The 21,569-nt window shown below is 38.8% G+C and overlaps 1 protein-coding gene across 5 annotated transcripts; it reads left to right on the forward strand.

Annotated features, from left to right (window-relative positions):
- Positions 1-15: 15 nt before the first annotated feature.
- sturkopf (lipid droplet associated hydrolase sturkopf) lies at positions 16-15,846 on the forward strand. 5 transcript variants are annotated; one of them, XM_089859421.1, is made up of 6 exons: positions 18-153; positions 234-351; positions 3,700-3,867; positions 5,305-5,451; positions 5,541-5,695; positions 12,115-15,846. In XM_089859421.1, the coding sequence occupies exons 3-6, from the start codon at positions 3,708-3,710 to the stop codon at positions 12,658-12,660; spliced, it is 1,008 nt and encodes a 335-aa protein (XP_089715547.1). In that variant the 5' UTR covers positions 18-153; positions 234-351; positions 3,700-3,707; the 3' UTR covers positions 12,661-15,846. The 5 variants fall into 5 exon arrangements, with proteins under 5 accessions (XP_089715548.1, XP_089715547.1, XP_089715546.1 ...); XM_089859422.1 differs by lacking the exon at positions 234-351 and having other exon boundaries at positions 16-153; XM_089859420.1 differs by having other exon boundaries at positions 43-351.
- Positions 15,847-21,569: the final 5,723 nt, after the last annotated feature.

A 21,569-nucleotide genomic window follows, 5' to 3' on the forward strand; every position in this document is an offset into this window, starting at 1 on the left:
GACGACGTAATAATTACAAACGCAACGCGCAATGGGGAAAGGAAGAAACCACTGAGATGGCGCCAAGTGTACAATGGCCAATCGAAATCGTTAGTCTTCAAAGGAAATTAAGGAGAAAGCCGCCAAGTGATAGTGACTCTCGGACGAGTTGGGGTAAATCGCGTTTCCTCTTTAGGGTAGAGCCAGACGTTTTTGTTTCAGTTATCCTTTATTTACCTCAACCATATTATTAGTAATTAAAGCTATAAACGACAGATTGAAAAACTGTAGGAAAAAATTTCTGTAGTAATGTTTTAAGACTAGAAATATCGATCTAAGTACACTTTCCCTCCGAGTGCCACTGCCCATGAGGTAAGTGGATGTTGGGTTTTTCCCTTTTAAAAGAATTAAGCCTTATCCGATTACGCCTGAAGGGATTTTCTCGCACACATATCTACTCAGCGTGTCGCCTAACGTCTATATAGTCGAAGCGCATGGCGATAAATATATCTACCAATTTAGTTAGAGAACCTTGAATACAACAAGCTTCCCTATCTCCCCGTTTCGTCTGAGAGTGATAGGGGCGTGATTTGTGCGTGAAAGAGATATTACTTTTACTTCAATTGCAAAACTGTGGGGTGGAGACAGTCATGAGGCGCTTGGGGATAAATTTTTCCCACGCCTGTAAGCTGTTTATGTGTGTTCCAACGCATGCATTTGAGCGTGGGAACCAAGCCCGATTACAGGGTGATGGAGATTAATAAGGGGTAACAATAGAACATCATATTCTCTCTTGTGTTGGGTGGCTTCATTTAATAATAATAAAAAGCAGTACGTTTTCCCACGATGTGCACTGCATCCTCCGGGGGGGGGGGCTACTTTAGAGGAATCATGATGATGCCAGAAGGGGATAATACAAGAAGAATGACGCTCTGTATCCTCTTAACACTTTAGTCACATAACATCGTTCTTCGCAGGCTCACCCTCTTTTTCAGATGGGCATCGCACCACAAGGTGAATTCTATAATTGTTTGCCACTAAATCTCCAGCAATCAACCCACAAACCTCTCCTTTGGGGTGGGACGAAAGTCCACAAGCGCGCCTTGGCAAATAGTTAAACGCTAATAGAGTAATGAAGAGGGAACTATTTATCGCTTATGTGATTCGGTTTAGTAACCTTGGTCCCAATGCTGGGAAGAATGACTTACCCCAATTTCTGGTACACTTCTCTAGAAGAGAAGTATTATATACTTCTAATGATACCCTGCGATGCTTAGATGTTGTATGTGTGGACATGACTAGACATTAAATAATCTTTGCCCTATCCCCTATGAAATATCTGCAAGATCTGGTTTTTTTTACCGATAGATTACCAATTCAAATTTTGGGAAAAATAAAATTACCGTTCTCTTGGTGATAGATTTTTTTTTCACATGTACATAGTCTATTAAACCACGTTCAGTCGTGAGTACTTGATACCTAGTTTAGGTGTTTTAAATAGGGCGAACTAATGAGAATTGAGGTAAAACTGGACTCCGTAGTAAAATAGGCTAATTTTTATAGTCTCTGCTAGCACTTATAGTTTTACCATAAGTTGATAAGATATGTTCCATAAGTATGACACTAACTATACTTCATAATGCTATAGACTTACTAAGAGCTTTTTTTTTTTTTTTACCACCTACTCACACTAGTGCTTAGCCGTTAGGCCTTTAGCACCAGGAAGAATTGAGCGAGAGACCCTACGCGGCCCAGCACTGACGGGGGCCGCTAGGTCGTATGTGTAGAAGCAGGGAAGGATTGAGGTTTACTTGGGAGGTGACGGAAGGTGGAATTGGGGTAAGGCACCTCCGGCGGACACGGGACAGTCGGCACCTATAGGGTAGGATCGCCGACATGTGGCGTATTTCCTCAAACTTTGCCGCCCAGAAGCTTGGCTTACAGGAGTGCGCCACACTCCCGGCTACTAAGAGCTTGTTCGAGAACGAAAAGCGAGAATTGACTACACTCGGTTTTGCAGTCCATCTTCCTATTTAATCTGTATACTAAGTCTTTGATAGCGCCTCACCAGGCGTCGCTTGACGAGAAATCTATGACGTTCCACCGACGTCATTTCATGACAAGCTCTCAGTAACCAGTGACAAACTTATATAACATTCCTCATGAACTTATGGTTTTACTCAAAAAGGTTTTGAAACTGAGCTCCAAAATTTGAAAAGACTGTTAAAGGCGTTACGATAATATTTTTTTAAAGGGAGGGTGAAGTAGAAAATCAAGTGATTTTTATCATGTCTTCTACTAATTACAAGACCAGTCTGCATAGTGAAACATTCAGGAAATACTTCCAAATGATTTTAAAATTCAAATTAGGTTCGGATTTTAAGGATAATTTTAAATCGCGTAACGCCCTGCCTTTTTATTAACAAAATTCTCGCGGCACGTTCAGTGTCGAATCAAATTTATCGCGAGATTTGATAAAATTCGCGCGCGACGTGACAATCGTGGCGCGAGACATGGAGCATGCGTGCCACGAGAATTTTGTTAATAAAAAGGCAAGGCGTTACGCGATTGGACGGAGGTCCTTCTTTAAAATTATCCTTAAAATCCGAACCTAATTTTAATTTTAAGATCATTCGGAGATATGTCCTGAATGTTTGACTATACAGACTGGTCTTATAATTAGTAGAAGAATCGACAAAAAAAAATCACTTGATTTTCTACTTCACCCTCCCTTTAACATCTTTACGAGTACAAAATACCAAAAGTATATAGATATAAAAACGAAAGTACACTTCGCTGAAACTTGCTCGCACCATGTAATATGAGAAGCCCTAGCTCCTTTACCAACAGAATAGTGTCGACCCCCCTCTGTGCATGATTACCTTCCCGACCGTGGCACAGGAAACAAGCCGTGAATAAGTAGCAGATGCTAGCTCTAGTATTACCAAAAACTAACGTTTGGATCGCCAACATCGTGTACTACTTTCTAAAAACCTATGACGTCAAGAGTAGCTCTTCCCTGAATGGTTAGTTCGCGTATGGGCTTGAGCGGAGGGTAGATTACATATCAGCAGAAGTGTACCACAAAGCGGGGTAAATGTAACGTCATTCTTCCCAACATCGGAACATTTGGAGCAAGGTTACTAAACCGAATCACATACGCGATAAATAATTCCCTCATCATTACTCTATTTGCGTTAAACTATTTGGCAAGACGCACTTGTGGATTTTTGTCTCGCCCCAAGACGAGGTTTGTGGGTTGATTGCTGAGGATTTAGTACCAAACAGTTATAGAATTCACCCTAGCACGGTGCGATGCCCATCTGTAGTTTCATGAGCGGGAGAGCAAACAAAAAGGGTGAGCCTGGGAAGAATGACGTTACATAACTAATGTATTAAGATGATACAGAGTGGCATCCTTCTTCTATTATCCCCTTCTGATATCAGTTTACATGTCGTCTACACCTAGGCAGGGAACTGTTAACGAAGTGTACTTTTTGTTTTTATATCTATATACTTTTGGTATACATATACACATGTTCAGCCTTCAATAAAAAAATGTAAATTCTATAAATAAGGAAACTTTATATTAAACTCCGCTTAAGGAAAACTTTGCGACAAAACTAAGGGCTAAGGTCATAATACTTTGTACCGCGAAACTATTATAGAGATAACTTCAACTTGAAGAATGCTAACGGGGATGTCTTTCTCATTTTGCAGTTTAAAATATGGTGGAGGTGCCTGTATTTAACCCTGCTACTGAAAGGCAATTTCTAAAGCAAGAATTTGCCCCAGTTAATAACATTCCAACCAATATCATTACTTGCGGCAGATGGCTCGATGAAAAACTACCTGTCAACGAAAAACTTCTAGTCATAGTCATTCCTGGTAAATATTATGTGTCATTAATAACCATACTCTCTTAGCACCTTTTTTTTGGCATTTTGTATTCTTTGAGAAGTTTCTATTCGTTTATTCAAATGCTTTTAGTCATCATATATAATAAAATATGACAAACTTGAACGTCAGGAAGTAATTGGATTTAGACCCTACATAATAGACTTATGATTTAGAGTCAAGAAGCGATATCTAGTTTATTAGGGGGAAGGTAAAAATTCGCCACATTTCTAACTTTATCTCCAGTCCAAACGTAGGTACGGAGTTAATCCCCGTCTCTAAATTACAATCAGCATCTCATTGGTTCTTGAAAACTCACGTCAGCGCGACGCGAATGACGAAAATTACAGTCATATTATCCGACTGAGGCGAGGGGAAATAGCCCGGCCTCCTTTTACGTCCCCCCTTGTATTTTGGAAGCGGCACTGGGACTATGGCGCGCGAATACTTAGGCATCTTATACCTTCTCCCTAATAAACTAGATATCACTTCTTGTTAGAGTATAAAGGCCTTTTCAGACAATACAACATTTTGACTCATAAGATGAGTCAACTTCTGTTGAGTAAAATAGTTGTGGCGTGTGAACAGAAGTTAGACAAGTTCAATCACCAAATTAAAAATTGAACACTGACCAATTTTTTCTAGATATGGGTTAATCAATTGAGTCAAAAGTTGTCCCGTCTGAAGATGTCTTTTGTTTATTTTCTCCGTATTATCAGTAACATAAATGAATTATTGGTAGAACGCGCTACACTGTATTGTCACGCCAAACTTTCTTCACCAATCCGATAAGAGTTCTCAACTTGATGGGACGTGAGGTTTTTCACATTTGTGAAATGCTTTTATCCTGTATTAAGGACTCTTGAAATAAAATTGCAATAAGAAATGAAATAGACAGACTGGGTTTTAACACAGACTATTGAGCCGCAGTTTGAAATAAGTTTACTGTGCACCTGCATAAATGTTTTAGTTGTAGCAGAAGGGGATAATAGAAGAAGGATGACACTCTGTATCCTCTTAATACTTTAGTTATGTAACAAGATTCTTCCCGGGCTCACACTTTTTGTTTGCTCTAGCACTCATCAAATTAAGTTCAGATGGAGCATTGCACCGTGGGGTGAATTTCTATAACTGTTTAGTACTAAATACCCAAGCAGTCAACTCACAAACCTTGATTGTCTTGACGTGGGATAAAGATCCACAATAGTTAAGCGCTAATAGAGTAATGATGAGGGAGCTATTTGATTCGGTTTTGTAACCTTACTCCAAATGTAAAATGATGTTGGGAAGAATCATGTTACAATTACCCCGCTTTGTGCTTGTACACTTCTCTCGAAGAGAAGTATTATATACTTCTGGTACAACTGAAGTAAATGGCAAACTTCAAGTTTATTAGGGGAGTTTTCAAATTGATGTTTTGCTTTTCAGGTAATCCCGGAGCAATAGAGTATTACGAAGAATTCGTTTGCAGTCTTTATGAAGGATTACAACGCGCAGTGCCCATATGGGCCATTTCCCACGCCGGTCATTCCGCCTTACCACCCGAACAAATACCAACGGGACCACAAATTGGAGGTCAGTTCATCCACCTTTCATTACCCATTCTTTTTCCTTCAATTGAGTATGGCGTAAAAGGCTTATAATTCGTATATTTCATTAAACAGAAAACGAAGAGCTGTTCAATCTAGAGGGTCAAATTCAGCACAAGATGGCTTTTATTAATGAATACGTTCCCGCCGATCGAGATTTGATTCTAGTCGGTCATTCCATAGGTTGTTATATTATTTTGGAACTAATGAAAAGGATACCACAGTTAAGGGTAAGTCAACCATGCATGGCAATTACAGTAGCTCGAGTAAGAATTGTTGAATCTCGTCTCTTGTATCGTTTCTGGGTCGCTGTGTTCCCAAAGAAGATCAATTATTGACTAGAGATCTTAATGATATGTCGCGGTATACTCGTGGTGGGAATTTTTTTAAGGTTTTTGTCTATAGGACAAGGTTTTATTTGTTAAGAAGTTCTTCCTCTTTTCACACTTCTCGCTCGAATGACCTTTATAATGGACACGTAATAAAACGATAAAAGAAGTCTTAGATAAATCAGAAGTTTATAAGATATGTTCCATAAGTTTGTCACTGGTTACAAACTGGAGCTTGTCATGAAGTGACGTAGGTCATGGATTCTCGTAAAGCGACACCCGGTGAGGTGCTGTCAAAGGTCTAGTACAGGCTGAATGGGAACATGGACTGCAAAACCAGGGATACTAGATGTTTTAAGAGGGATTCGAAGGGAGAGGGAAATTGTATAAGCGTTATCGGCGTGTCATGCCTAGTAGGCTCTACCGGATTTCTAGTTTTATTACCATTCAAGGCCAAATCAAGGATGATGGGGGATGAAGTGAAATCTGAGAGAAATAGGCGCGCTAACTGTGGAACGGCTTAGGTTCGGTGGGACGCAAAAAATGGGGGGGGGGGAATACTCGGAATAGGACTTGTAAGGGGAAAAACCAGACGTCACGCGTTTTAGACTCCCGTTAAAATAACCCTCTGCCGCAGGCGCGTCGGAATGTTGACTCGAGTTGCTCATCCCTCTTAAAAGATCTAGTGTCCCTGGCAAAATCGAGTGTAGTCAATTCTCGCTTGTCGTTCTCGAACTAGCTCTCAGTAAGTTCCTAGCATTACGAAGTATAGGTAGTGTCATACTTATGGAACATATCACTTATAAACTTATGGATAATCAAACTTATCAAACGCAAATTAGGAACTATATGACCCATTATCGGAAAGAATGACGTTTAAGGGGATATGAGCCCACTTGTTTCGTTCATTTCACAGTATCGTGTTTGACATTGGGTTAAAACGGAACATCCAGTATGAAGATCCAAAGATATTAGATAGACAGACCATTCCAACTAATTACGTCTTGTTTGAAGTCATATCTAACGTCTTTGTTGTCCACGTACCACCCCATGTTCTGTCTTAAGAAAAAAGGTGGTCAAACAACGTGACTATTTTACCCCCCCCCCCCCAACTTTTGAAAGGGTCTCTTAAGTGGTCTACCCCCCCCCCCCCCAACTTTTGAAAGGGTCTCTTAAGTGGTCTACCCCCCCAACTTTTGAAAGGGTCTCTTAAGTGGTCTACCCCCCCCCCCCCAACTTTTGAAAGGGTCTCTTAAGTGGTCTACCCCCCCCCAACTTTTGAAAGGGTCTCTTAAGTGGTCTACCCCCCCCCCAACTTTTGAAAGGGTCTCTTAAGTGGTCTATTATTTCCAATTTTTAAAAAATAAGAGTTTAAGTTGAATAAGCAACGAGTTCCCTCGAAAAACAAACCCCTTTAGCTTCTGTATTTTCTTGGCTGGAACCAAGATGATTTCCGTGAACACTTAAATTTCCTAGCTGTAAACCAAATATGGTTTACATGTAATCATTTTAGCACTTTCATTCGTAGAGACCGTAAAGTTTAGGCTTAACCCCTTTAGGTGTACACACTATGCTCATACCTACGCCCTCGATAGCTACAGCCCTTGAACTGGTTCACAGGGATTGTCAGCTTTTAAGGGCAAGACGTTTCTTATCGCGTGCATGGACCCTTGGCCTTCAATGATACAGCTTCGTGGACACTTTCTTCTTGTAAACAATCAATTTTATCAATTTGAAAAACTGCCGGAAAGGGTTTCACAAAACTTTCAGAAAGTCAAGCTGTGGGATGTTAGAGCTATTCCAAGACTGATAAAGTTCGAATCTCAGTCTTTTAAACCTTAAGAGACACCATGAATACTGGATCTCTAAAGGAACCGAAAAACGGTCGTCTTACACTGTAGAAACAAGCTTGCAAATACTAAGCATGGGCGAATACTCGAGTAACACGAATAACTCGATCGAATATCGAGACGAATAACCGTCTCGATATTCGATAAGCCCCATTTCGGGTATTCGAACGAATATCGAATAGTGAATTTTTCTATTCGGGCCTACTATTCGTTAAATATTCGACTAACTATTCGTTAAATATTCGATTAACTATTCGTTAAATATTCGATTAACTATTCGAGAAAACAAAAATATTAACCCTAAAAATGTTTTAAGAAAGTAATGGCAGTTACACTTTTTAATGTACAAGCTTCAATGGGAAAATAGGCCTGAAGTGCTACTACTCTATAGCGAATCTACATTCTAAATATAATTTAAATTGATTTTAATTAATCCTTCTATTTCTGACTATTCGATAACTATTCGATAAGGGCAATTTTAAGTTAAGCCTAATTATTCGATATTCGGTTCCCAAACAACTATTCGTCTCGGTATTCGATAAGAAAATTTTTCACTATTCGATATTCGTCTCGACAGTCAAAAACTGGTATTCGCCCATGCTTAGCAAATACTGAACAACAGACTTTTTGAGGAAAGCGTTATAAACAACAGAAAATGAGAGGTTTCAAAACAAATAGTCAATTTCAGGAGATAATTGTTGCGTTAAGGCCTCTCTTTTGACTCTTAATACAAGCCTTATTGGGTTATAGATTAAAACTGAGATGCTGCTGCACCCATAGAAAAGTGCGGTCATTATATAATTCCACGTGTTGACATTAGGAGAGCTGTAACAACAAATCTCGCGGTAGTTTTTCAAATTGTTAAGCCTTGGGTTTAGCGGGAAAAGAGCTAGATAATTTTAGACACCAACGTTCAGTGTCTTTCTTTCCTATGCCAGGCTCACTGAATAGTAGACGCTAAGGAGTCTACCTCTTTTCTTGAATGTAACGTGTTTTGGAATACATGTAGCCAGAAGGGGATAATAGAAGAAGGATGACACTCTGTATCCTCTTAATGCTTCAGTTTTGTAACGCCATTCTTCCCAGGCTCCCCCTTTTAGTTTGCTTTCCCGCTTATCAAACTACAAATGGGCATCACACCGTAAGGTGAAAACTATAAATGTTTAGCACTAAATCCCCAGCAATCATCCCACAAACCTCGTCATGACGTGGGACAGAAATGCACGAGCGCGTCTTGCCAAATATTTAAACGCTAATAGAGTAATGATGAGGGAACTATTTATCGTGTATGTGATTCGGTTTAGTAACCTTGCTCTAAATGTTCCGATGTTGGGAAGAATGACGTTACACTTACCCCGCTTTATGGTACACTTCTCTCGAAGAGAAGTATTGTATACTTCTGATGTAGCTTAGTTTTCAATACACAAGCATACTGAACAATCGTGTGGCTAGGTCTAGAACTCCATTTATATATCGATTATTTTCGAAAAGAAATCTAAATTGACGCTATAAGGAAGGAGATCAACCAACGTTGACCGATTTTATATTTTACCTTGGATTGGATTTTTGTACGGGTTCGGTTCTAAGGGAACCGAGCAGCTTTTGAATTGAAACCGCGACGACTAAAGGTTTCCCATAAAAATCCAGTTGAGCCAAGAAAAAACCGCATTATAAGGAGCTGAAGAAAGAGTAAAGAAAATGAGCTCATTTATGGTACCATCGTCTAAAAATAAACCCTATAAAGAATCTCGTTAAGAAACCCAAAAATATCATAATTGCACAGTTTAAGAGCTACTTTTAGATAGAATCATTAAAAAATCCATTTTCAAGGCTAATCATAAGTCCTTGTTGAGGTTAACTACAGCTGAATTGTATGTGCCTTTCTCCAGGAATACATTTCTTTTACTTGGAATCTTTAATAGGACATTTTCGGGTCTTTCTGCTTGAATTAAAGGGGAGGAGGGTTAGATATCGTCCGATATCGTCTCACATGACGTCATGCACAATAGTTGAATTCAGAAACCTTGACGTAGCTAGCAACTTCCACGACCCGAATGTAAAAAAGTTCTCTTTGCGTGTTCTGAACAAGTATACCTCGACCTATAGACGGTTGTCCTATATATGTGAAAAGCCAATGGAGCAGCAGACGGTTTAACGATATTTTAAACCCTTCCCCTTAAATTCAATCTCATGGAGTCTATGGCCACTTAAAGATTCCGAGTAGAAGAAATCCATGTATTTCTGCTTTCTCAAATAGTAAATTACCGATTCGAATTACGGAAAAATATTATTCAATTAGTTTTGCTAGTAGTTATAGTAATACAGTAACAATTGTATTCCCAAAGGTTTTGAGCACCAAAAATACATACTAAAATCATTAACAAAAATTACGGCTAATTTAACACCGTAAATTACCGACTCGTTATCTCTAAAAACATCTGTAAAGACAATGGAACCACAAATTATCTTTGCCAAAGGTTAATAGGAGATTTGCCAAGAATTGAGTGATGGCCACAAAGACCTTTCTTAAAGCAAGTCTCGGCTGTGGATTAGTTTAAATAAATGCCACTAGATGCTCCCATAATCGAGGGGTGGAGTTGACAGACCCTCTAAGGTTAGCAAAGGCTAGTTTCAGCTCCGCCTTCATGGACGAGTTATGATTGGCTCCTGCCTTTGGTAAGGTAAAATTTGTGTGTAGAAGATCAGTGCCAACATTTGCTTTAAAAGTTGGGATTAAAATAGAATCTAGTACTTGACCATCTTGTTATATTAAGAAAGACCATCCGGTATGTGTACATCAAAGATGTTAGATATGACTTCAAATAAAAGGATTTTGGTGGACTGGTAACGTTGAAGCCCTATCTAACATCTCTGCGTCGACATACCGGATGTTCCGTCCTAACCCTATTTCAAGCTGACGAAACGGCTTCCTCCATCCCCACTTTTCAAAAGGGTCAGCTCTTTCTTTCACAAAGAGAAGTCGTAACTGCACGGTAGCGGATCTTTTCTCAACCAGTTCCGCACCAAACTTGTGTCTAGAAACACTACACAAAACCAAAACTCAATATCGATAATGAACATACATGTTACATAATCACACGCAGCTAAAAAACTTATGAATGGTAAAAGGCTAGCTACACGTCTTGTGAGAGTCTCCACGAACTATTCCAGATGTCCAATACGATTGTAGCATTAAGGTTAACGATCTATAAAACCTCCCCTATGGTTTAATACCCATATAGTTCGTGACCTCTTAGTTTCCTTGCAAAGTAATCAATGGATAACTTACATTAGAGGGAAATATCGACAAAATGGTTAGAAAGAGGGTTCGGAAATTTCCAAGTTTTTTCTAGGCCTATTACTATTTTTTTGGGATAGATTCATTGTAAAATTCGAGGAAGTCCATTACGTAATGAATCATCCAGGCGCATCAAATTGATAATATAAGCTCTACTATTAAGAGTGATAAAATTCAGCCTGTTACTGGCTTACTATCGCTATTTGCAGTTGGTCGTGGATTGACTATACATAGTTTTTAGACTAGGATGATTGATACCTTTTACACCAGGAGGCCAGGCTACTTGGCGAACAAAGTGCACTCCCATGTAGCCTGGCCTCCCGGTGTAACTGGTATCAATACCCCTAGTCTGAAAGCTATGCGGATAAAAGTATTGCCGTTTTTGATGTAAAAAGGGGGTAGGCAACCCTGAGTATCGGGACTTACAAGGGGGTTGATACAGTGCCACCTTTGCGCACTCTCATGATACAAAAAGACTAAAGCGCAGGCGCCAAAAAGCGAGATGGAAGGCCTTTTACCCCCGTGTCTTTCCCTCTAGTTACATGGAAATCGTCTATTGTAGAGGTGCAGGGTAGGAGGTGATACTCATCTCAGGGCTGTGCCATTTAAAAATATTTGGCGGAAACGAGCAGTGCTGCCAGCTCGAAAAACTCAGCCCTCATCATCTTTGCGATACACCATTTCGTTAACCCTGAAGGCCTTTTCAGACGGTACAACTTTTGACTCAACTAGATGGGTTAAAAACTTGAGTTAGCAAAATTTGGTCAGTGATAAGGTTTTCATATGGTGACTCAACGTGTCCAATTTCTATTCTCACGACCCACTTATATTACTCAACTCAAACTGACTCATCTAAATGAGTCAAAAACTTGTATCGTCTGAAAAGGTCTTAAGAAGCGGGGGTGAAACTATGCCTTTCATCTCGGTTTATGGCGCTTGCGCTGTTTGCGTTTTGGATCCTGAGAGTGCGCAGAGAGATCAATAGATCAACCCCATTGCGCGTCTCGATACTGAGGGTTGCCTACCCCTAATTTACGTCCAAACGGTATATTGGTAACATGTCCTACCCCCTTACGTTAATATTACGGTTAGAGGTATCATTCGCAAAAAAAAAATCAATCTAGTTTTCTTTGATGCTTATATCAAACTATTTTTTCTATTCCAACGTAAAGGTAGTCCGCTCCTTTCTACTATTCCCTACGATCGAACGCATGTCCGTTACCCCTCAAGGTCAATGGATGTCTTTGATAGTCAATTACCTAAAGTACCCGGCGCTACTCGTCGTCTACGCTGCCAGCTATTTGGGAGAATCAGCGCAAAAAGGCCTTGTCTCTTGGTACTTGCGTGGTCGATCCATCCCGGACTGCGTCATCAGGGCGGCTCTCAACATGTTCCGACCAGAATGCGTCAAAGCTTGCGTCGTCATGGCCAAAGACGAGTTCGACAAAGTTCAGACGCTGGACGTGGACAATATTCAGGCTAATTTGAAGCGGGTTACCTTCTACTATGGCGCCTCAGATGCCTGGTGTCCAGTCTCTTATTACAATGACATGAAGGAAATATTTCCCGACGGTGACGTGCGTCTGTGCCAGAATAACTTTCATCACGCATTTGTCCTCGAGAACGGAAAAGAGATGGCCGCACTCTTGGCGGCCTGGATCCACGAAGGTATTTTGGGGACATCTAGAGACATTCACGCCAAGTCCCTCTTGGTGTAATATTTTTATTTAAAAGATGACGTATTGGTGCAGTTTTCTGTCCACTGGAAATAAATACAAACGAATTATTATTATTATAAAGTGATTGATTTTTCCATTGTTTTTGTATGTTTATGTATAATGTTTATTGAGAACTAAGTTGGTTTTGTTGTGGTAGTATCAACTTCAAGAAGTTTTATATTTTTGTAGCACGAATGTTTTTCTCGGAATTTATAAAAGTCAGTTGGACGCAAATATTTAGAGAAACTTTAGAGCGGAAGGTGAAAGATATAAAGGGTGTTTCTGATAAGTCTGCCACAAATTAAGGGGGTGTTCTTTGGGCGATTTTGAGTCGAAAATGTAACTTCTCTCTCCATTTTGCCCTAAGGGACACTGTTTTCCAGATATGATTTGAGGGTTTTACGGATGACCCCTTAAATTTAATTAAGAAACTGAAAGACAATGATTTCTAATTTAATTAAGAAACTGAAAGACAATGATTTCTAATTTAATTAAGAAACTGAAAGACAATGATTTCTAATTTAATTAAGGGGACATCCATACAACACTCAAAGAATAACTCGAAAACAGTGGCCCGGACTGCAAAATGTCATAGACGATATTCGACTCAAAATCGCCAAAAGAACATCCCCTTTAATTTATGGCATACTTATCAGAAACACCCTGTATAATTCCGTGATTAGACAATTGCACACTCATTGAAAACACTCTAAAACCTTCTTGCTACAGAAATAAATGACTTCTTGGTAAAGAGTACAGTTGTTATTTATAAAATATTACTGTTATAATAGAGCCAAAGACTTCTTTCGATCTCTTGTAGAGTTAGATTAAATGATCAAAGTTTTATATTAAACGTAAATCAACTAGAACCCCCCCCTCCCCCCACCTCAAAATTATGACATAATTGCCTAGTTTGATGCCTAGTTTTCAGTTCATCTTGAATCAGTTTCGTTAGACCTTTGATGACTTGAAAATCTTAAACCTAAGAAGCCGTGTTCCTTACTCCTAGTTGATTAACTCTTGGTACTTGAGTCAAATGACAGATTTAGCTTGTGTGATGTCTAATATGATTTCTTGGGGAGAATACTTGCCTTTATAAAATGCCTAACTATATATATATATATATATATAACAATAACACATTCCATATACACTTATCTATCTATATTTGGAAAACATACTAAGCGAATTTTCTACTTTAATAATATAAAGTATTTCACATTTATATAATCTATATTGATAAATAAGCATATCCGTATACTTTTAACCACTCCCAAAATTGCTTACTTAAACTAGACTTCTTTGTTATTTGTTTACATTATTAAACCAGAAGGCGATAATAGAAGAAGGATGTCACTCTGTATCCTCTTAATACTTTAGTTATGTAACATGATTCTTCCCAGCGCTCACCCTTTTTGTTTGCTCTCCTGCTCGTCATACTAAGTTCAGATGGACATAGCACCGTGCTAGGGTGAATTCTATAACTGTTTGGTAATTGCTAAATCCTCAGCAATCAATCCACAAAACCTTGATTGTCTTGACGTGGGACAAAAATCCCCAAGCGCATGCGCCTTGACAAATAATTAAGCGCTAATAGAGTAATAATGAGGGGACTACTTATCACGTATGTGATTCGGTTTAGTAACCTTACTCGAAATGTAAAATGAAGTTGGGAAGAATCATGTTACAATTACACCCCGCTTTGTGCTTGTACACTTCTATCGAAGAGAAGTATTATATACTTCTGCTTTAACTCAAACCACGCAGTATATTCATTAGCAAGTACTAAAATTTCCATGTTAGATTTTCAGTAGTCGATATAACCAATGGCGTAGAGGCGTAGGAAAAACATACATATTCCATAAAAGTCCTTGTTTCTAAGAAAAAAAATGTAATGTTTGCGTAGATATATTATGAGAAATGAGGCGCACCCAGTTAACGTTTATCATATGAAAAACTATTCTCAAATGGAAATGTTACACGCATTTTATATATACTGAAAGAAAGTCCATGTGCAAGCTAAAACGTCTAAATTCGCCTTATACGGATAATAATTCTTTGTTCCATCATTAATTTGGCTTTCGCTCGCTATCTGTTGAGTCAAAACCACCAGGTCTAGAAGTCGGAGCTTCGATGAAGGGTGTGTAAAACTATAGCTCTGCAGGTTTAGCATATTAGATGATCCAACCAAAATAAGGTTGTTTATACTCCCTTTAAACATATAATTGCGCTGTTATTATGAATTCCTTGATTGATACACATTATTTTTCATTCGTCGTCTGCTTTGGTTTGAGAGTATCAAACACTGAAATTGTCACCATTTAAACATGAAATTCAAGGAGTATGGCGCCAGCTTTGGGCGACAAAGTTTTTGGGAATACGACACAGGTCGGCGAACCTACCCTATAGGTGCCGACTGCCCCGTGTCTATCGGAGGTGCCTTGACCCCAATGCCCCTATCTTAAAACCGACATAACCAATGAGTCACTTCGATGTAAAAATGGGGGTAGGAAACTCTCAGTATCGGGACGTACAAGGGGGTTGATACAATGCCATACGTCTCTGCGCACTCTCATGAAACGAAGATATTACAGCGCAGGCGCCAAAAAGCGAGATGGAAGGCGAAGTTTTACCCCCTCTTAGTTACATCGAAGAGGCTAATAACTAGGTTGTCACCAATGCAAGGTTAATTACGAACGCAATTGAGGCAAGCCAACCACTACAAAATTGTCAACGCGAGGCCAATTTAATCGTTTTAGGTTGCAGATGGACTTTAATCTATATTTAGAAACAAAATGTTCTTTCGTCAAGAGACTGATTTTTGATTTAGTTAATCGAAGAGCTAATAATGTTTAGCTTCAGTGTTTCCCTAAAAATCCGATAACTGTTTAAATAAAGAACCGATTTAAATCGTGCTGAGGTAATGAAAGAGTAGACAACAATTCATCTTCGGATCGTTTATTCGTTCCTGACGTTGTCTATTAGCCTCCTTCTAAACCTCTTTATTTACCTCATCGTTCTGATATAATAAATATTAATGGTTTTTTTATAATGTGGAAGAAAACCCAAATCGAAATTCAAATATGTTATTAAATGTGCGCGTCTGATTGTGCCTGGCAACAAGAAAATGTGGTCAAGTGCTTCCATTCTCTGTGATAATTTTAAATAAATGGGTTTTTTTGAAAAGAAGATAAATCTCTTTCTTTAATTAAACTAAGCTAAGCCTAAATGACTAATTACGATTTATCTTACTGTTTCAGTTGAAAGAAGGATCGATTAGAACTACAAAGAACTACAACCTTCGTTTAATATTTAACTAGAAAACTGATAATTTCGCGAAATATATGAACAAGAAGTGATATCTAGTTTATTAGGTAGAAGCTATAAGATGCCTAAGTATTCGCGCGTCATAGTACAAGTCCCCTTTCAAAATACAATGGGACGTAAAAGGAGGCCGGGCTATTTCGCCTCTCCTCAGTCGGAAAATACAAGTAATTTTCGTCATTCGCGTCGCGCTGACGTCAGTTTTCAAGAACCATGAGATACTGGTTGTAATTTAGAGGCGGGGATTAACTCCGGACCTACGTTTGGACTGGAGATAAAGCTGGATATGTGGCGAATTTATACCTTCTCCCTAATAAACTAGGTATCGCTTCTTGATATAAATAAAACCAAATAGGGATTAATGTAAGGATTAATGCAAGGCAAGATAGCAAAGACCGAGGAGGACAAAGTTTCAGCAAAAGTGCTATATAGCTTGTTGGGAACTTATTCGAGAAGGGAGTTTGTTATAGGCTTCTGGTTTCGGCTAATTATATTACTTCACTTATAACTAACTGTGGGGTGAGCTGTTCCTGACCTAAAATATTTAATATTTAAAAGCATTTGGACCAAAAACTACGCAAGTTATTGCGTCACAAATCATTTTTCAAACCTATAGCTTTCGCATATTATTGGAATCAAAGTTCTCTCATTTCTAAATCAGCAACTTCGGAATGAATAAAGTCCATCCAATTTTGCATAATTCTTATAGCAATGCTTGAAGGGATGCGACACGCTAGTATTTTTCTTTTTTTAATCGAAAAAGACATAAAAACATATATTAAACATGAATATATCAATTGGAACCTTTTCTCTCTACAATAGACCATTTCTGAAATAACATACTGAGAAACCAACACAGGGGGCGAGGCGGCTCACACTGTCACCAAGAATCACCGCTAGAGGCAGTGCCTCCCGCGTGTAGTAAGCTCTGGCTCCGTCGGGCGTTGCTACTTGACGCGAGGGAGAATACCCCCAAGGCCGGCCTCACCCCCGTTTGTTAGTTTCTCTGTACATAATTTCCGAAATGGTCTATATTAAAGAAGGTACGAGCAGTTAGGTTTCTGTAATGGCGCGCAATGGACACTACGCGTTAAACTTTCACCTATTGGACGAATCCTTCAGGTGGTACTAGGTGTCCAATAGGAAGGGGTACGAATGAATGAATATTTATTGTCTTTTCACATACAGTGAATCCCTTTTGAAACAGGGTTCCCAGTGCTTCGCGGAGTAGCCTAACGCGTAGTGTCCATTATCGAAACTTAATCGCTCGTATCTTCGTTAATATCGTAGATAGAAACACGGTTCCAATTGACAAATACATTATTTTATACGCTCTTTCGATTAAAAAAGATAATATTCTAACCCGATGTACCCCTTTAAGAGCACCGAGAATGGACCAATGGCAATTCCGTGGCCTTAATTATGTAAAGAGAAGGAAAATTATAGGATAAGCGTTATCATTCGTGGGTACAAGTTTAGTACTTTTGCGTGGCAACTCAACTCGTCTTCTACGAAGCGCGACAAAAATAACTACTTTCAAACGGGGTTTAAAGGTTGTTTAGTATGCGAGACTGTATCTTATTAAAAACATATTCGTCCGGAAAGCTCGAAAACCAGCCTTGGAGGAGGTGACCAACCAGAGTGACCGCTTGCTAACGTAATTTTGTAAATTAAAACGTACGGGTTTCTAACGTAACGGTCAAGTCTTCACTGTCCACCCTCGTGGGTAAAAATGGGCCATAGGGCCAAGTGAATATCAGTCGACCCTAACCTTGTAAACTACATTTTTGCTGCATGAACATAATTCTTTCTAAATTTTAAAATTATCCAGACTTTAAACCATTAATTATCTGGGGCGGGGGGGGGGGCAAAAACTCCACACTTACACGTTAGAAATATATGTCTCAACTTACATGTTTGGTTTTAAAGGTTTTAAAGGTTTTTTAGCAATAAAGCGTGATTATAGTGTTTTAAAAATGTTAGGGCAAGGGGGCACCATAAGAAGTAGAAAAAATTGTTTATACCGACTCTTGATGTGTGGTTTTCTAATTGCAACACGGTTTCCCTCCTAGAACTTCCCCAAAACCTGTAAATTGATTTTTTTACTACTTCAGAACCAAAAGAAATGTTAGAAATAACATAAGTTTATGATCTACTATTAAGTTTTAATGTATGAATGGGATCTATAGAGGACTAGTCTGTCCCCCTGCTGCCTATAATCCGTCTCATCCTTTTCTCTTATTAAATTATACGAAACAGTACCGCCGTGAAAGGTTTCCCTTCAGTGCAGTCTTAGTATGAAACGCGAGAGGCGATAAAAATCTCTCCTCAATAAGCCTCTTTGATGTAACTAAGAGGGAAAGACACGGGGGTAAAACTGTGTTTCCCATCTCGCTTTTAGCGCCTGCGCTCTAGTCGTTTTGGGTCTGGATAGTGCGCAGAGACGATTGTTAGTCAACCCCATGGTATGTCCCGATACTCAAGGATTCCACACCCCCTTTTATCATCGAAGACGCTTATTGCAGTCGAGGTTTTCATTCAGTAATTGTCCCCCCCCCCCCAAAACGTCTGAACATACAAAAGCATGATCGCTTAAAAACCACGTGATTCGGATAAAACATATGAGCTGGACGTAGCGGGATAAAAAGAAACACCAATAAATTCCACCCAATAAAGTCTTTCCACCCCCCATTTATGCTTCTTTTAGCCTCGAGCGGCGCTACCACCTACAGAAAAATCTGTCGTATTCTTGGCGCCCGATTTCTCATAGACGCTAACGTTAAGGAAGGGGCAGGAGACATTCTAAAAAAGACCTAATGATGGACACTTAAAGAGGAGTATTTGCTTATGGTGTATATTATAGAAAGAATCAAGATAATAAAATTCTGCATTAGTAGCGTTGTCTTTTTGATTATATTTAGTTTGGGCGACTTTGGGAAAAAGAAAACAGATACGTTCTGTAGTCTCGAGAAAATTACGACTGCACTCGAAGAATCGCAAATTACACGACAATATTTTAAATTGCTTTGAATTAATTCATGTCCGGCGAAAGATTAGTTATCTCTTAGATCAAAATTGTGTTTAGAATAAATTATATATTTCAGGGTTTATTTTAAATTAAATTCCCAGTGTTTTAAAACCTCGGAAGTGACCTCTTTCGAGATTTTAAAGAAGGTAAAACTTCTAGTAACGGCATTAATACTTTCAAAAAATTAATGGTGTGTGTAGAGGTAGTTTATTTACCGGTGCGTGCTAACCTATAAAACATGACCCCTGTTTAACTGATGGAAGGTTTTTAAAATTATTTGCAACAAAAAGTTTTATAAATAGTTAAAAATGACTGCACTACTTTCATGTTAACTTTTTCGAAAAACAAAACATCTTATTCAAAAGAAAAAGTTTCAGTTTCATAAATGTTCATAAAATAATAGAGTGCAGTTATAACAATTAAGATGGAATTTGAAAGCTAAGCTATATTAGTTAATATTTACTAAATAATTTAAATTTTAGTTCGTTCTGGTTGAATTATAACCTATTTACCTAACACACCTGAAATTTTTGATATCATTAAAGAAAATATATCTTTTAGCATCATTTAAACTTTGTTTCACAGCTATAATTCCTAAAGAAACAAACAATATTTTATATTAAAGTCTATTCCTTCAAAAGTTGTTTTCTATTACATATTATAACTCAGAGTTATTTTAGTCACGCGTATAGGTATACGTAGACGTTTGACGAGCATTTTCTTCAAAGTTTTTACTGCAAAGTACTTAACCAGTAGTTATCTATCTTTACCAAATACAACGGTACTTATTTCCAGCTTATTTATAGCGTTTCTGCCCATATCTTCTCTACGGAGCATATGATCGCGTGCTACAATTTCCCAGGGATCTCGGCAGGTGGCGCGCGATCTTTTCTAACTTTCTCTCTCTCCTCCCTAAAGACGGGCTAAGCTGAAAAGCAACCCTTTTTCGCGGACTTTTCTCTCTCTCTTTCCCGCCTTTTCTTTGCCTTCCGAATTTCCGCTTATGATTTTTACCCTTTTGGTCGGAATTTAACTTCTGTCTGAAAGTGACAATCATTCTGACCGATCCTTTGCGTTCGCTCTTCGAGAAAAAAGAAGAAACTCCGGGAAACGAGGAAATTGAAACGTGCAAATTGATTAAAAAGGAAAGATAAACTTGCGCGAGTTAGAACTGAAGTGATTTAGGCCTAGTAAGAAGGAGTTTTGGTGAAAGACAAACTTGAAGAAGTTGAAAACTTTGAAATCGCGTCCGCCAAAAATCGCGATAATGGGAAATGAAGGGGACAGAGGAATAAGTTTCACGACTTTGAAAGTTGAAGACGACAGATTAATCGAACAGATATTCATTCTATGGAAAATAGAGAGACGCGTCAAGCGAGAGACGATAACAGGGAACAGAGAAAACAGGTATGGAAAACTTTCAAATATGCGCCGATTCTTCAAATAGTTTTTCTGAATTGATGGCTTGATTAGAGGGGTTGGTGGTGGCGAACTTGCACATTCCAATAAATTTGATGCAACTGTGTTATCAAACATCACTTAACGCGTACGTTCCACTGCTCATTGGATCATTGTGTAAAGGGGATTTGTAATCTCTCTAACTATTAATGTAAACTGTAGCATTATTTAGAAACTTGAGCTTGATGCAATAGCAAAAGTTGAGTCGTATCAAGGACCCATACGTAATGTAAACCAGAAGTATATAATGCTTCTCTTCGAGAGAAGTGTACCATTAAGCGGGGTTTTGTAACATGATTCTTCCCAACATCCCTTAACATTTGGAGCAAGGTTACTAAACAGAATCACATCGCGATAAATAGTTCTCTCATCATTACTCTGTTTGTCAAGGCGTGCATGCTTGTGGATTTTTGTCCCGCGTCAAGGCAATGAAGGTTTGTGGGTTGATTGCTTAGGATTTAGAACCAAACAGTTATAGAATTCACCCTTGCACGGTGCGATGCCCATCTGAAGTTTGATGAGCGGGAAAGCAAACAAAAAGGGCGAGCCTGGGAAGAACCATATTACATAACTAAAGTATTATTAGGATACAGAGTGGCATCCTTCTATTATCCCCTTCTGGTATGAATAGCCGTCTTAAGTTTCCCATGAGCTTATTATTTTTGCTATGGGTTGTTATAAGCAAACCAATGTGGCAGTGATGCCAGGGAATAGGAGCAATAGCGAAAAAACTCAGAGATCCCGCTAGTGCGTTCTCAGGTTTTATATGGGTTGTTGGTTGCGTTAATATGAAAAGTCGAAACTCGTCATCATGTGGGATGAAATGTCTTTAGTTACTGGTAATTAACATCTGAAATAAACTGTACAGGACAGTTTTATGCAGACAAATAACGACTATTTTTGAGCGATAAATTCAAAACTATAGACCATTTCTTGACTAACATCACTCGGAACTTCAAAACGAATGGGTACATTTAGTTTCGCGTTTACCCAATATACCCAAACATGCGCGTCTCAATGTGAACCACCTTATTTGTAATTTGTCGAACTGGAATAGCAGAATCACCTAAAAGGTTATAATTGGGCACAACAGCTTAAG

The sequence above is a fragment of the Phalangium opilio genome, unplaced genomic scaffold (genome assembly GCF_054372755.1).
Source record: "Phalangium opilio isolate 3A_F unplaced genomic scaffold, DU_Popi_V2 ptg000329l_1, whole genome shotgun sequence".
Lineage (NCBI taxonomy): Eukaryota > Metazoa > Arthropoda > Arachnida > Opiliones > Phalangiidae > Phalangium > Phalangium opilio.